This window comes from Muscardinus avellanarius, assembly GCF_963383645.1.
Source record: "Muscardinus avellanarius genome assembly, chromosome: 2".
Taxonomy (NCBI): Eukaryota; Metazoa; Chordata; class Mammalia; order Rodentia; family Gliridae; genus Muscardinus; species Muscardinus avellanarius.
In genome coordinates, this window is record NC_137787.1 from 189,202,493 (window position 1) to 189,219,021 (window position 16,529).

Sequence of the window (16,529 nt, forward strand, 5' to 3'; positions counted from 1 at the left end):
GGGCGCCAGGGGCCGGGAAACCCAAAGCGCGGAGCCAGGGAGGAGCTGGGGGCGGCCGAGGAGGAGGCCGGCCAGCCGGCGGCGCGGAAATCTCCCGCGCTCTGGGGCCGGCCCCTCCTCCCCAGCCCGGCCTCCCGCCCCTCGCCGCGGCCCAGCCAGCCAGCCGGCTCCTCCCGCTGCCCCAGCAACGCGGCCGGCGCCCCAGCCCCTTCCCCCGCCGGGGCCGCGAAGCCGGCCGCCACCCCCCCCTCGAGCCCGGCTGGGCGGCTCCGCGCGCAGCCAGTGACGGCACGGCGGGGAGCGTGGCCAATCGGCGCGGCCCCGAGGCCCCGCCCCCGCGCCCGCAGCCAATGAGGCGCCGGCGCCGGCGGCCGCGGCGGGGTGAGAGGGCGCGAGGCCCCGCCCCGCCCTCGCCTGGCCCTCGGCCCCGCCTTCCCGCCGGCCCCCAGCCCGCGCCGCCGCTGGTGCCGGTCCCGCGCTGGGCCCGCCCCCGCCCCTCCCGCGGCCCGCCAGCGCGCCTCACGGCTCCTGTCTCCCCTCCCTCCTTCTCTCTCACGCCTAGCGCAATGGCGGCGGCCGCGGCGGAGCAGCAACAGTTCTACCTGCTCCTGGGAAACCTGCTCAGCCCCGACAATGTGGTCCGGAAACAGGCGGAGGTAAGCGAGCCCGCCGCCCCGTCCCCCCGCCGGCCGGGCCCTCGGCGGCGGCGCACAGGCCGGCGGCGGCCGAGCCCACGTGTGGGGCCCGCCGGGCCCGCCCGGCCCTCGCAGCCCCGGCGCCGGTTGCCGCCCGCCGCCCCCCGCACACGTGCGGGCCGCCCCGCCCGGCCGCCGGCCTGTGCGCCGCCCGCCCGCCCGGCCAGGCCGAGCGCGCCGCCGCCGCCCGACTCGCCCGGCGCGGCCTCGGCCCCGCGCGCCGGGGAAGTTGCGGGAGGTCCCTGGCTCCGGGTCCCGGGCGGCCGGAGAGCTGCGGGCCCCGGCGGGGTGCGCCGCGGCTCGACGTGGCCCAACTGGGCCGGCGCCGTCTGTGGACGGCGTGGATGTAATTGAGTCCAACCCGAATGCCTTTCCCCTTCTCTCTCGGAGGGAGTTGGGGAGAGGGCTTCAACATCTCTGAGCTCATTCGTGGGCGAGCGGTAGGACACAGCTCCGTAGACGACGGATGTTACGTTGTCAGCGGAGAGACCGCGGTCTAGGGGACACACTTGGAAAAAGGAAAGGGAGAACTTTGCGATCTGCCCTCAAAACTTGATTATACACGGAGTTCTCTCCAGCCACGTGATTGGAGCTATTGATGAGATTCACGAAGACTATTCAGATATTTTCACAGTGCCAAAACTTACTATACCTATAGCTGATGAAATTGATAGGGTCTTTTATTTTTTCACTGGTCTTAAAGAGTTTATAGTTATCTTTTAAACCATAGTGTTTGAGTAGATGGAGGATATGATGGTCAGACTTAAGTAGTTTAATAATAAGTGAGGCAAATATGCTGGACGTTTCTGTATGAAAAAACTCTTAAACTATTATCTTAATAACTTTCTCTGCATTTATGCATGTAATACATGTTCAGGATAAAAGTTTAAACAATACAGATTGTTTTTAGCCTATTATCCAAAGATAAATTATTTTTGAATGTTTCACAGATCTTAAAAACAAGTTCTTTACAAAAGCACCCATATTTACTTGAATGGGCATACAATACATACATTATTTTGCAACTTGGAATTTTCGCATTGTCACATGAGTTTTTTTTTTTAAAGCAGCTAGAAACCATACAATCAGAGATAAGGGTGTATTATTTATTTAAGTAGTCCCCTATTAGTGAATAATTAGAGGTTTCTAGTTTCCTGCTCTTAGAAATAGTGGTGTAAATAGGAGTACATGTGAACCTGTCTTTGCATACTTGGTGAGGTTTACTTGTAGAATACCTAAAAGTAACATTTGTGCTGAGAAGCACAATTAGTTTCATGGATTTGCTCTCAGGACATAGTGATGCTAAAAAACATTTTGGTGCTTTCTGCTAACTGGAGATAATTCTTTGCCAAAGTAAATTCTTAATCCCAACCCATAATAGAAATTTCCATGTGTTAAAAAGCAGAACAGCAATGTAATTAGTAAGCTAGTTTAATTCTCCCTCTTTCCTCCAGTTGCTTAAGTCTCTATTGTCAAACCTAGTGGGGCATCTCTCTTCTATTGAACTAAATGCCAGTGTCTGGATCAGCTTGGATTCCAGTTGGTGCCTGTTGTAAATCTTTTATTATCACTTATATCACTTTGGGGATAGTTAGCATTCAGCACTTTTTCTCGTAAAGAACAATTGGAAATAAGTATTGTTATTCTCTTAGTCTGTTTATTCCTAGTGAAAACACTCAGATATTACATTCTACTTTCTTTGTCCCCGAGAAAATGTGTATGTGTGTAAAATAAATACTACGATGCAGAATTTGATTTTACAAAAAAAGTAAGTGCTAGAGGAACAATCTTTGGCACCACATAATCTAGTACTGAGTTGGTCTGTGAATAGAGCTTCTTAGGAAAGCAAAGTATTTCAGAAGTACATGAAGATACCTCACTAACCTTCATTTTGCTTTATGAAGTAAACCCTTTATGAGTAATTAAATAAAATTGAGCATTAACTCTGATACAAAGTAAATATTCTACCTCTGAGCTGTCCCCCCAACCCTATTTTTTTTTTTATTTTGGAATGGGGTCTAAGTTGCTGAAGCTAGCAGTGAACCTGCTGTCCTCCTGTCTCAGCCTCCTAGGTACTGGGATTACAAGTGTGCGGTACCATGCTTGGCTTAAAACTTTCTATTGTATAAGCCATTTGATAAGGCTTCAGATTTTATTTCTGTTATAATTTTTTTAAGATTTACAGAAAATATTTCTTAAGGTGTTTTTCATACTTAAAATTATTTGAATGCCTTTAAGTCTCAAATAGATGTTAACATGCCTGGCGTGGTAGCGCACTAGTAATCCCAGCGTTTGGGAGGCTGAGACAGGAGGATCCAGGTTCATGGCCAGCCTCAGTTAGTGAGGCTCTTTGCAACTCAGTGAGACCCTGTTTTGAAATAAAGAATAGCGGGGCATGGTGGCGCACGCTTGTAATCCCAGCATTCGGGAGGCTGAGACCGGAGGATCGCGGTTCGCCGACAGCCTCAGCTACTTAGTGAGGACCTCTGCAACTCAGTGAGACCTGGTTTCAAAATAAAGAATAAAAATAGGGCAGGGGGTGTAGTTTGGAGGTAAAATGCCCCTGGGTTCCATCCCCAGACCCGCAAAAAAAAAATAAATAAATAAAGAATAAAAAAAATAGGGCTGGAGGAGTAGCTCGGAGATAGAATGCCCCTGGGTTCCATCTATAGTACCGCAATATATATAACATATATGTGTGTTAACATGAATAAATAATTGGCAAGTTCACAGTTGAAACCTGTGATATTTGTGGCTATATATTTGTGTATCTCATTAAATGTATGCATGAATTTTATATTCTCCATATAGACTTGGTTCCTCATTGATTCTAATATAGAACTTCATTGTTCAGATTTGAATTGAATAAAGATAATATTGAAAGATATACCTGATTAGTGAGGAATCAGGGTGTTTCTGAGGTTAAAGTTTGTCACCACTTCCAATTTTTCATATAAGGCAGGCTTACCATCAACCTTTATGGGATAAACAAGATGAGGATTTAATAGCCTTTCTTTGTGGGCAAAGGAGGGGGGAGAGGAGAGATCTTTACTTTGTGTAATTATATGTGGTAGAAAAAAAAAAGAAATTGAAGTTTTATTTTATTTTTTTTTGAAGTTTTATTTGCCACAACAGTGGAAACATCCATGGAACCTATGTGGATCAGTGCTAAGACTAGTCTTAGAAATATTTCTTACAGTATTTGCTGTATTCTTTTTTTTTTTTTGGTGGTGCTAGAGATTGAACCCAGGAGCATTTTACCTCCGAGCTACACCCCCAGACCGATTTTTTATTCTTTATTTTGAAACAGGGTCTCACTGAGTTGCAAGGGCATTACTAAGTAGCTTAGGCTGTCTGTGAACAGCGATCATTCCATCTCAGCCTCCCAAGTACTGGGATTATAAGCATGTGCCACCTTGCCCATCTTTAAAAAGATTTTTTTTTGGGGGGGGGTGGTACTGGGGTTCCTGGAAACCCTTCTACCTCCGGGCTACACTCCCAGACCTATTTTATATTTTAATTTGGAAACAGGGTCTCTTAAGCCAGGGAGGCTGGCTTCGAACCAGAGAGATCCTCCTGTCCCCGCCTCCCAAGTGCTGGGATTACAAGCTGTGCCACCACGCCCGGCTTAAAAAGATTTTTAATGTTGTATTGTGTGAGACTATTGAAATGAAAAGGTTATACTGAGCCAGGCATGGTGGCATATGGCTGTGTAACCCTAGTACTTAGGAAGCTGAGACTAAAGGACCACAGGTTAGAGGACAGCCTCAGCAAATAGTGAGATTCTCATCAACCTAGCAAGACCCTGTTTCAAAATAAAAATAAAATAGGGCGGGGAGGGGTATACCTCAGAGGTTGAATGCCCCTGAGTTCAATCCATAGTAGCACCAAAAAAAAGAAAAAGAAAAAAAACAAGGTCTTACTGGTTTTGAGTTGCTTTTGTAAAAATTAAGTGAAAAATCTCAAGGTACATATTCATTTTTACAGTCAGCTGTGAATGTCTTTACATAAGTTATCTTATTTTTTGATAAATTCAGACCATCCTCTGTCCTCAGCTCTGAATAATTTTTGGCTGTCTTCAGCATTGTTGTGATCCTGTGTGCTTTTTATTAGAGTGGAACTTAAAGGTTATAAGAAAATCTTAAATTCTTCCTTCTCCCAAAATCTATTCTTCCCCAAACTGAGATATGTTTGGGAAGTTTAAAAACTAGCACTGCATAAATAAAACTGTGCTCTTGAGAGGGCAATCCCGCTCCCCAGGAAGCTCTGAGCTGGAAGTGCCAGAGAGATTGGAGCCACATTGGCCTTTGAAGACCAAGGTCTGCCCATCACTGTTATCTTTGATCTTGGCAAGTCATTTAAGGTATGATCCTTTATCTCCACCTGTCAGTATCTTGGGGATGCCATGAAGCACTTAAAGGTAGCCAGTAGCAATGAGGTTCTCAGTAGTAGTCTTGTTCTTCCTCCCTTACACTTTGGTCCATAGAGGCCAGGTGATTGATTCTAAATTGTGTCATCCAGAGAGCCAGCAAGCTCTTTGAATTTAAGACTGCTAAAAAATTAATGTTGTCTACATTAGATTGTTAAAGGGGATAAATGAGAGTCGATTATCGTTTATTTACTAAGAAGTTTTTTTAGAGAAAGAATTCTAAGTGTACTTCAATTGGTATCTTTTCCGCAGGTAAAATAGGCTGCCATTGTTGGAACTTTTTTTGTGTGTGGGTCTGGGGGTGGAACCCAGGGGTATTTGACCTCTGACCTACACCCCCTGCCCTATTTTTTTTATCATTTATTTTGAAACCGGTCTCAGTGTTTTGCAGAGGGCCTCACTAAGTAGCCGAGTGATCGCGATCCTCTGGTCTCAGCCTCCCAAATGCTGGGATTACAAGCGTGCGCCACCATGCCCAGCATTGTTGGAACTTTTGAACATGCGCCTGAATCTATACTTCAATTTACTTTATTCTGTGTGGGTGTGGAGTCTAGGGATTGAACCCAGGAGTCTTTTACCTCCAAGCTGCAACCCTAGCCCTATTTACTTTTATTTTGAAATAGGGTCTCACTGGGTTGATTAGTCTAATACTGAGGCTGTCCTTGAACCTGCAATTACTTGTTCTCAGCCTTTCAAGCAATAGGATTACAGGCATGCTCCACCACAATGGACTTCCATTTACTTTGACCAACATGTAGATGGTTCTTGTTTTTTAATCCATTCTCGAGATCTTTTAATTGGTGTTAACTTGTTCTGATTTTACAGGGTTTTTTCCCCCTTGTACCAAGAATTGAACCCAGGACATTCTACCTCCAAATTACACCTACCACCCTTTTTATTTTTATATTATTTATTTATTTATTTTTGTGTTATTAGGGATTGGACCCAGGGGCATTATACCTATAAGCTACACCTCCAGCCATCCCCCCCCTTTTTTTTTTACAGGTTTGTGGATGAAACCCAGGGGCATTTGACCTCCAAGCTACACCCCCTGCCCTATTTTTTTATTTATTTTTAAAACAGGGTCTCACTAAATTGCAGAGAGCCTCATAAGTAGCTGAAGCTGTCCGCAAATCGTGATCCTCTGGTCTCAGCCTCCCAAATGCTGGGATTACAAGCATGCGCCACCACGCCCGGCTTCCAGCCCTATGTTTTACTGTTTTTTTCTTTTTTTGTGTGATACTGGGGATGGAACTTCTGGGCTACACCCCCATTTTGAAACAGGGTCTCACTGAGTTGCAAAGGGCCTCATTAAGTACCTGAGAGTGTCATAAACCAGGATCCTCCTGTCTAAGCCTCCCAAATGCTGGGATTACAAGTGTGCACCACCATGCTCGGCTGAGAAAAATCTATTTAGAGAGCTAAGTAGAAAAGAATTTAATAAGTAATTCTTTAGCCATCTTCTCTCTCCTAACCTATTTGGGTATATCTAACATCACAAAATGTATTGATTTTGTTTGAGGCTTTTTTGGGGGGGGGGGATACTGGAGATGGAACCCAGGGGCATTCTACCTCTGAGCTACACCCCCAGCCCTATTTTTTATTCTTTATTTTGAAACAGGGTCTCACTGAGTTGCAAAGGGCTTCACTTAAGTAGCTGAGGCTGTCAGCAAACCACATCCTACTCTCTCAGCCTCCCAAATGCTGGGATTACAAGTGTGCTCCACCACATTCAGCTATAAAATACATTGTTAACACTGGGTCTAGATATCTTGTGCATAGATACTCCCTTTTTTTTCCCTCTTAGTACTGGGGATTAAACCTAAGGGTATTCTACCTCTGAGCTAGATCCCCAGCCCTGTATTTATGTATTTATTTACTTATTTATTGTGGTACTAAAGATTGAACACGGACACTCTACCTCTGAGGTACACTCCAGTCTTTTTTTTTTTTTTTTTTGAAACAGGATCTTGCTAAGTCGCTAGGGCTGTGATACTCTAACCTGTGATCCTCCTGTCTCACTTCCCAAGTGCTGGGATTACAGGTATGTGCCACGCACCTGGTTTATTTTTTATTGTGAAGCAGGATTTCACTAGTTGCTAAACCTGGGATTCTCCTGTCTCAGCCTCCTAAGTACTTGGATTACAGGCATGCACTGCCATGCTGCCATGCCAAGCAGGTGTTTCCCATTTTTTTCATTTCTCGGACTGGTTTACTCATGATATATTCTAACCTTTAACTTTCTTTTCCATGTAGGAAACATATGAGAATATCCCAGGCCAATCAAAGATCACATTCCTCTTACAAGCCATCAGAAATACAGCCGCTGCTGAGGAGGTACTACTTCAGTGTTTGAGAATATGAAATTCTTACAACACTAGTTGGGTATTGGCCAGTGATCAGAAGTGCATAATGAGAATTATTTGATAGCATATGTTACTAGAACTTCCATGCTTAAACCCTCCTAGGAGTTTTTTGGGCGGTACTGGGGATGAAACCCCCCAGGGGCATTCTACCTCCAAGCGACACCCCCAGCCATATTTTTTATTCTTTATTTTTTATTTTTTGAAAATTTAAAGAAGTTTATTAAAAAGATAGAAATACAGAAGATAGTTACAGCCCCATGCCAGAATGGCATGGGGGGGTGGTACGAGCCAATTCACCACCCCCTTTTTATTCTTTATTTTGAAATAGAATCTCACTGAGTTGCAGAGGGCCTCACTAAGTAGTTGAGGCTGTCCTCGAACAACTATCCTCCTGTCTCAGCCTCCCAAATGCTGGGATTACAAACGCTCCCATGCCTGTCTGAAACTTAAATATATTCTATAGATTAAAAGTGGGAATCCAAGAATATATATGTTGAAATTGATAGCACTTTTTAGGTATTGGGAACTTAAAATATTTGTTTGAAAGACACAAACATAAATGATTTCAAAGCAATTTTTTTTTCTAAGAGACTAATGAAAAAGTTAGTTATATGAAAAGATAGACCAGACTGGGAGCTTAAGGCTAGAGAAGAAAGACATTTATATTCTAGAATAAGAGCCACATAAACAGTCTGTGTAAGAGCTTTATAGGGTTTATAATTTCAGATTTGTTTTCCCCCTAAAGAATATATTAAAAATAGCAATTAAAGTTTTATCATAGCTAAGATGTTCTGTGGAATTCTAATGTATTTAGAAGTTTCTCTCACTTGTAAGTAAAAATGGCTTATTATGTGGATATAATAGAAAGTTGTATGGCTTATGCTTCAAAAAACACTGAAGGTGCTTTTAAAATGAATATCAATATACATATGAACATAAAACAGTGGAGTAAATCAGTGGCAAAGTAAATCTAGTTGTTGAACAATTTTCTCTAGTAAGACATTTAAGTTGCTAATAGTGTTACCTATTTTCAGGCTAGACAAATGGCTGCCGTTCTTCTGAGACGTCTTTTGTCCTCTGCATTTGATGAAGTCTATCCAACTCTTCCATCAGATGTTCAGACTGCCATCAAGAGTGAACTATTAATAATTATTCAGATGGAAACACAATCTAGCATGAGGAAAAAAATTTGTGATATTGCTGCAGAATTGGCCAGGAATCTAATAGGTGTGTATGCAAGTGCATTATTAGATTACAAAGAAAAGGGTTATAGTCTGCCCTTTTCTTTTTTCGTTAATGAAATCTTAAGATTCGCAGGTTCCGGGGTACTATCTACTGCTGCTCCCCCCCCCACCCATCCCCCGTACCAGGGATTGAACCCAGGGGCTTTCTACCTCTGAGCTATACCCCCAGCCCTATTTTTTATTCTTTATTTTGAAACTCTCACTGAGTTGCAAAGGGCCTCACTAAGTAGTTGAGGCTGTCCTTGAACCTCGATCCTCCTATCTCAGCCTCCCAAGTACTTGGATTACAAGAGCGCGCTGCCACCACATCACACGGGGTGTGTGTGTGTGTGTGTGTGTGTGTGTGTGTGTGTGCGCGCGCGCGTGCTTTTTTTGTGTGTGTGTGTTACTGGGGATGAAACCCAGGGGCGTTCTACCTTTGAGCTACACCCCCAGCCCTAGTTTTTATTCTTTATTTTTAATTTAATATTATTTACTTTTTTTTTTTTTTTTTTTTTTTTGCAGTACTAAGGGTGGAACCCAGGGGCATTCTGCCTCCGGGCTATGCTCCCAACCCTAATTTTTACTTTTTATTTTGAAGCAGGGTCTCACTGAATTGGAAAGGGCCTCCCTAAATAGCTGAGGCTATCCGCGAACTGCGATCCTTCTGACTCAGCCTCCTGAATGCTGGGATTACAAGCGTGCGCCACCATGTCCGGCTCTCTGTGTTGATGAAAGACTTACTACTTGCTGAGAGGCTGTCCTTGAACCTGCGATCCTCCTGTCTCAGCCTTCCAAGTACAGGGGTTACAGGTGTGCGCCACCATGCCCAGCTGTGGTTATGAAATTTAGGCAGAATACTTACCTACTGGCATTTATTTATTTAATTATTTTATTTTTTAATTTTTTTGGTGGTACTGGGGGTGGAACCCAGAGGCTTTCTACCTCCGGACTATACTCCCAGACCTATTTATATTTTATTTGGAAACAGGGTCTCACTGAGTTGCTGAGAGCCTCACTGAGTAGCTGAAGCTGGCTTTGAACCTGTGCGATCCTCCTGTCTCAGCCTCCCAGGCGTCAGGATTACAAGCGTGCGCCACCACGCCTGGCCCTCCTACTGGCATTTAAAACATCCATACTGAAAGATGATTCTGTGACTTGAAAATTGTCAGTTATGCGTCTTTAAATAAAATATTCAAGGTTTTAGAAATACAGGCTAACTGCTGGTATAACTTTATAAATAAAATTTACCATTGGCTGGGTGTCATGGCGTACACCTGTAGTCTTTGTCCAGAGACTGAGGCAGGAGAATGGCAATTTTGAGGCCATCCTGGACAGCTTAGCAAGATCCTGACTGAAGATAAAAGGGTTGGCAACTTAGTTTAGTGGCAAAGCAGTTGCATAGCATGCATCATTCTCTTGAGTTTGATCCCCAGATGCAGAAAAAGTAATTAAGTACATAATTTTAAAAAAATAGGCTAGGTATGGTGGCTCATGCTTGTAATTCCAACATTTGGGAGGCTGATAGAAGAGGATCACAGTTCATAGACCCCCTCAGCTACTACTTAATGAGGCCCTTTGCAACTTAGTGAAACCTTGTTTCAAAATAAAGAATAAAATAAAAAGCCTGGTGTGGTGGCACAAGCTTGTAATCCCAGCATTCCGGAGGCTGAGACCTGGAGGATCTTGGTTCGCAGACAGCCTCAGCTACTTAGTGAGGCCTTCTGCAACTCAGTGATTCCTGGTTTCAAAATAAAGAATAAAAAATAGGGCAGGGGGTGTAGCTCAGAGGTCAAATGCCCCGAGTTCTATCTCTAGACCCGCAAAAAAAAAAAAAGAAAGAAAAAAGAAGGCTGGAGGTGTAGCTCAGAGGTAGAATGCCCCTGGGTTCCATCCCCAGTACTACAATAAAATAAAGAAAATCATTAAAATCTTTGTGCTCCCAGCATTCGGGAGGCTGAGACCGGAGGATCGTGGTTCACGGACTGCCTCAGCTACTTAGGCCCTCTGCAACTCCAAGAGACTCTGTTTCAAAATAAAGAATAAAAAATAGGGCAAGGGGTGTAGCTTGGAGGTCGAATGCCCCTAGGTTCCATCCTTAGACCCACAAAAAGAAAATCTCGTTGTTTATGCTGTTACATGTGTATGTTGGTAAGTTGTGTACATGATGGTATTTCACTACTGTATTTTAGACAGTACTGCTCTCCCCACACTCAGCAGGCTAAGCTTCTACCGCTGAGGTACACCCCCAGCCTCTACATCATTATTTTTCCACAAGGATTCACAGGTGTGATAGTAAAAGCAGAGTTCCATGTCATCATTTTTAATAGTTCTTAAGGATACCTCATGACAGTAGGGATTTTTTTTTCCCAGTACTGGAGATGGAACCCAGGGACATTCTACCTCTGAGCTACACCCCCAGCCCTATTTTTTGTTCTTTATTTTGAAACAGGGTCTCACTAAGCAGCTGAGGCTGTCTGAACCGCGATCCTCGTGTCTCAGCCTCCCAAATGGTGGGCTTACAAGTGTGCCCACCATGCCCGACAAAGGTAAGGGTTAAATAGAATATTATTAGTTGCCCATAGCATGCCATGACACTGGTTTTTTTTTTTTTTTTTTTTTTTTGTGGTACTGGGGATGGAACCCTTTTCCAGGTTACACTACCAGACCTATTGTATATTTTTATTTGGAAGCAGCGTCTTTTAAGCCAGCGAGGTTGGCTTAGAACCTGTGCGATCCTCTTGTCTCTGCCTCCCAAGTGTGGGGATTACAAATGTGCCCCACCACGCCCGGCTCACTGATTTTAATAAAACCACAATGCAGAAGGTTTTGCTCAGTTTAGCTAGCAGATTGTTATCCTTTCTAGTGTTAACAAATTTTTAAAAGCTAATAGGGAATGTGTCAGGCTTTTATATTTTATATAGATGAGTTAAAATCCACTGAAACTTTTAATTTTGAATATTTTAAATAGATTATTGTTATTATAATCTATTACTATAATAGATTATTTTTAAGTTTGCTTATTTGTGTATGTTAATGGGGATTAAACCCGGGAGCAGTCTACCTCCAAGCTATCCCTCCAGCCCAATTTTTATTTATTTTAATTTGAAACAATCTAGGTTGATGAGTTTTGTTACTTGCTGAAGCTGTCCTCGAACCTGTTATCCTGGAACTGAGGTTACAGGCACGTGGCACCATGCCTGGCTTTTGCCTGCTTTTAAACTCTTTAGTGACAATCGTTATTAACTGAAGGATTTAACCAAACATTTGTACAAGTAAGGTAGACGTGATTGTGCTCACTTCTCATCCCAGCATTCGGGAGGCTGAGACAGGATCGTGGTTCATGGACAGTCTCGGTTACTTAGTGAGGCCCTTTGCAACCCAGTGAGACTGTTTCCAAATAAGGAATAAAAAAAAAAATAGGACTAGGGGTATAGCTCAGAGGTAGAATGCCCCTGGGTTTCATCCCCAGTACCTAAAAACAAAAAAACACAACTTTTTTTTTTTGGTGGTACTGGAGATGGAACATAGGAGCTTTCTACCCCAGGGCTACACTCCCAGACCTCTTTCATATTTTATTTGGAAACAGTCTCCCTAAGTTGCTGAGAGCCTCTCTTAAGTAGCTGAGGATGGCTTCGAACCTGTGTGATTCTCCTGTCTCTGCCTTCCAAGCACTGGGATTACAGGTATGCGCCACCACGCCAGGCTACAAGTATCTGTACAAGTAAAATACTTGCCTTTTCATCTGGGTGTGGTGGCACATACCTATAATCCTTGTTCTTGGGAAACTGAGGCAGGAGGACCATAAGTTCAAGGACAACCTGTTCAATTTAGCCAGATCCTGTTTCAAAACAAGGACTGGAGATGTTGCTCAGTGGTAGAATGTCCCAGGATTCAATTTCCAATACCATGTGAAAAAAAAAAATGCTTTCTATTTAAATTCTATTGCTTAGGAAAAAACTGCTGCTATATAATCTCTATTTAGGTAACCCCGCACAAAATTTTTTTCTTTTGCCTACTTTTAAATTCTTTAGTTTTATTTATTTTATGCCATTTTTATGGTCTAAGGACTCAATTTCATTGAAATTTAACCTAGAGAGACCTTGGTTCAAAAATAAACAGGGCTAAGCCGCACATTATGGTACACATTTGTAATCCCAGCATTCAGGAGGCTGAGACCAGAGGATTGCAGTTCGTGGACAGCCCCAGCTACTTAGTGAGGTCCTCTACAACTTAGTGAAACTCTGTTTCAAATAAAGAATAAAAAATAGGCCAGAGGGTGTAGCTCGGGGGACAAATACCCCTGGGTTCCATCCCCAGACCCACAAGAATAAAATAAACAGGGCTAGCTGGGTGTGATGGTGTACACTTGTAATCTCAGCATTTGGGAGTCTAAGACAGGAGGATTGTGGTTCGTGGACAGCCTCAGCCACGCAGTCAAGCCCTTTGCTATGCAGTGAGACCCTGTTTCAAAATAAGGGAAAAAAATAGGGCTGGGGGTGTAGCTCAAAGGTAAAATGCCTCAGGGTTCCATTCCACTACCGCAAATAAATAAGTAAACAGGGGTGAGGGTATAGCTCAGAGGCCCTGAGTTCAATCCCCAATACCTTATAAAAAATACTAGAGATAGAGAAAGTAACATTGACACTTATGGGGCTTCTTTTTGTTATTTTTTTTTGTTTGTTTTTGGTGGGGTTTTTTTGTGGGTCTGGGGATGGAACCCAAGGGTATTTGACCCCTGAGCTACACCCCTGCCCTATTTTTTATTCTTTATTTTGGAACAGGGTCTCACAAAGTTGCAGAGGGCCTTACTAAGTAGCTGGGTTTTTTTATATATATATTTTATTTGGAAACAGGGTCTCTGAAGCCAGCTGAGCCTGGCTTCCAACCCGTACAATCCTCCTGTCTCAGCCTCCCAGGCGCAGGGATTACAAGTGTGCGCCACCATGCCCAGCTTACACTACTATGTATTTTGAAATAGGTTTATGAAATGAAAGGATTCATCCTGAATACTTTGAAGCTTGACGTACACCTTCATGCCTGGTTTTTGTTGGTTTTTGTTTGTTTTTTTAGATGAAGATGGCAACAACCAGTGGCCCGAAGGTTTGAAGTTCCTTTTTGATTCAGTCAGCTCTCAAAACATGGGATTGCGGGAAGCTGCCCTTCACATATTCTGGTATTATATACTGATATCAATTTTTTTTAAACTTTAATATCATAGATGTTGAAAATATACTTTAATGGATTGTTTAACCTAATTTTGCTTTGGGGCTTAAAATGAGAGTGATGCCTGTCACTAAGCCTTGTATTTATGTTAAAATCAAAGTTGGAAAGAAAAAAAACTCTTTCTCACACTGCAATTTTATTCTTTTTTGTCTTTTCTAAGGTTCTTATAAGGTTTTGAGAATTTTCTTGAATAGTTTCCTTTATTTGGAGATTAACAGTACCAATATAGCTTTTAGAAAATCACTTTAATAATGGTATCTTGAAAATGAAGAGAATACTAGTGAATCTCCATTGTGTTTTCTTAGTCTTCTGTGAACATGCTTAATAATGTCTTAACTAAATTCTGCGTATTTACAAACATGATTTTAGAATTAGGTGATTGTTTTTTGCTTACTCTGTTACCATAGTTTTCTTCTGTATTTAAAATATGATTAATATGTTGGGTTTTGGGGGGTTTTTTTTGGTGGTACTAGGGGTGGAACCCAGAGGCCTTCTACCTCCGGGCTATACTCCCAGCCCTATTTTATATTTTATTTGGAAACAGGGTCTCACTAAGTTGCTGAGAGCCTCACTCAGTAGCTGAGGCTGGCTTCGAGTCTGTGCGATCCTCCTGTCTCAGCCTCCCAAGCGCGGGGATTACAAGCGTGCGCTTCAGCCTCCCAAGTGCGGGATTACAAGCGTGCCCACCACGCCCGGCTGATATGTTGGATATGTGATGTCTCAAGTTACAGTTGTTACATACTTATTAGACATCACAACATTTTCTACTTAAATTGTCATGTATTTTTTATTAATCCAAATTAGAGAATTATCTAAATGCATTTGTTTAATTTTTACCAAATTTAAAGTAGAGTACCACTTAAACTCCTGGTCGCTAAGAACAGGAGCAGATGATCAGAAAGCATGGTTACTGCACTTAGCTCTGACACACCCAGTTGCTCGTGCCCCACACTGCAGTGCAGGCCAGCCGTCAGCTGGGACCCGGGGACAGGAGAAGCCTCAGAGCGGGCTGCGAGAGCCGAGGCCTCCGCTGGACGTTTGTGTGCATCTCTCAACCAGGAAGAGAGCTCCTGAGAGCACGCAGTGATGTTTGACCTAAGGGTTGGTTAGTGCGTGTTGTAAGTCAGGTAAACAGCTCGCTAGAGTCTAGCCTATACTTCACAAAGACCTAATGTACTTGTGGGGAATGTTTTTTAATTTTTTCTTAGGAACTTTCCTGGAATTTTTGGAAACCAACAGCAGCACTATTTAGACGTCATCAAACGGATGTTAGTTCAGTGTATGCAAGATCAGGAGCATCCATCGGTAAATAATTTCAGTTCCACTAATAGTTAATATCTAAATTAATCTAACTTGTGAAATAAATTAGGTATTAGGCAGTTTTTATTTTTTTATTTCTTATGTCTTTATTTTATTGCAAAGCTGGGGGTTGAACCCGGAGGCATTCTACCTCCAAGCTATATCCCCATTCCTATTTTTTATTCTTAATTTTGAAACAAAGACATAGTTGAGGCTGGCCATGAACCTGTGATTCTCCTGTCTCAGCCTCCTAAGTACTGGGATTACAAGTATATGTCAACATACTCAACTCAGTTTTTACTTATTTTTTTTTTTGTACTGGGGGTGGAACCCAGAGGCTTTCTACCTCCGGGCTGTACTCCCAGCAGGGTCTCACTAAGTTGCTGAAAGCCTCACTAAGTAGCTGAGGCTGGCTTCGAACCCATGCGAGCCTCCTGTCTCAGCATCCCAAGCGTGAGGATTACAAGCGTGTGCCACCACGCCTGGCTCAGTTTTTACTTTTATAATAAAAATATAAATGCTAGTTTCGCTGAAAGAATTTTTATCCTGAGTTTAAAAAAAAACACCTGATTTTGAATCTGTGAAAAGTTTCTGATGTTTAACATCTTTTATTCTCTTTTAGATCAGAACCTTATCTGCTAGAGCAACAGCTGCATTTATACTTGCAAATGAGCATAATGTTGCTCTATTCAAACATTTTGCAGACTTGTTACCTGGATTCTTACAGGTAAAAATACACTGTAGAATAAGTCGTGATTGTATCTCATAGGTTCTCACTAACTTAAAATTTCATCAGAGTTCTATTTTATATTAATTTATTTGGTAAATATTTATTGCCTGTTTTCTGGTACTAGGGATAGGACAGTGAATAAAATAATGTAACTTCATTCCCATTAAGCCCTTGAAAGATTGTGGGTGTGGTGGTAGCAGTAGCAGTGGTAGTAGAAGTACTTGAGATGGAAGCAAGGGACATTCTCCCCCCAAGCTACACTCCAAGCCCAATTTTTTTTTTTTTTTTTCTTTCTTTCTTGCGGGTCTGGGGATGGAACCCAGGGGCATTTGACCTCCGAGCTACACCCCCTGCCCTATTTTTTTATTCTTTATTTTGAAACCGGTTCTCACTGAGTTGCAGAGGGCCTCATTAAGTAGCTGGGGCTGTCTGCGAACCACGATCCTCCAGGTCTCAGCCTCCCGAATGCTGGGATTACAAGCGTGCGCCACCACGCCCGGCTACCAAGCCCAATTTTATATTTTTATTTTGAAATAGTCTCACTAAGTTGCTAAGGCTGGC

At 43.0% G+C, this 16,529-nt stretch overlaps 1 protein-coding gene across 3 annotated transcripts in view; it reads left to right on the plus strand.

Moving 5' to 3' along the window:
* Window positions 1-566: 566 nt before the first annotated feature.
* The window catches only part of IPO5 (importin 5), a gene marked incomplete at both ends in the record, with an annotated part of 62,617 nt that continues 46,654 nt past the window's right edge, over window positions 567-16,529 (plus strand). Inside the window, 6 exons of one of the 3 annotated variants that reach the window (XM_080689186.1) lie at window positions 567-656; window positions 7,381-7,461; window positions 8,525-8,719; window positions 13,759-13,889; window positions 15,148-15,244; window positions 15,861-15,965. In XM_080689186.1, the coding sequence (XP_080545312.1) occupies window positions 567-656; window positions 7,381-7,461; window positions 8,525-8,719; window positions 13,759-13,889; window positions 15,148-15,244; window positions 15,861-15,965 (699 nt within the window). The remainder of the gene's footprint in view (window positions 657-7,380; window positions 7,462-8,524; window positions 8,720-13,758; window positions 13,890-15,147; window positions 15,245-15,860; window positions 15,966-16,529) is intronic. The other 2 variants (XM_080689187.1, XM_080689188.1) reach the window with 2 other exon arrangements.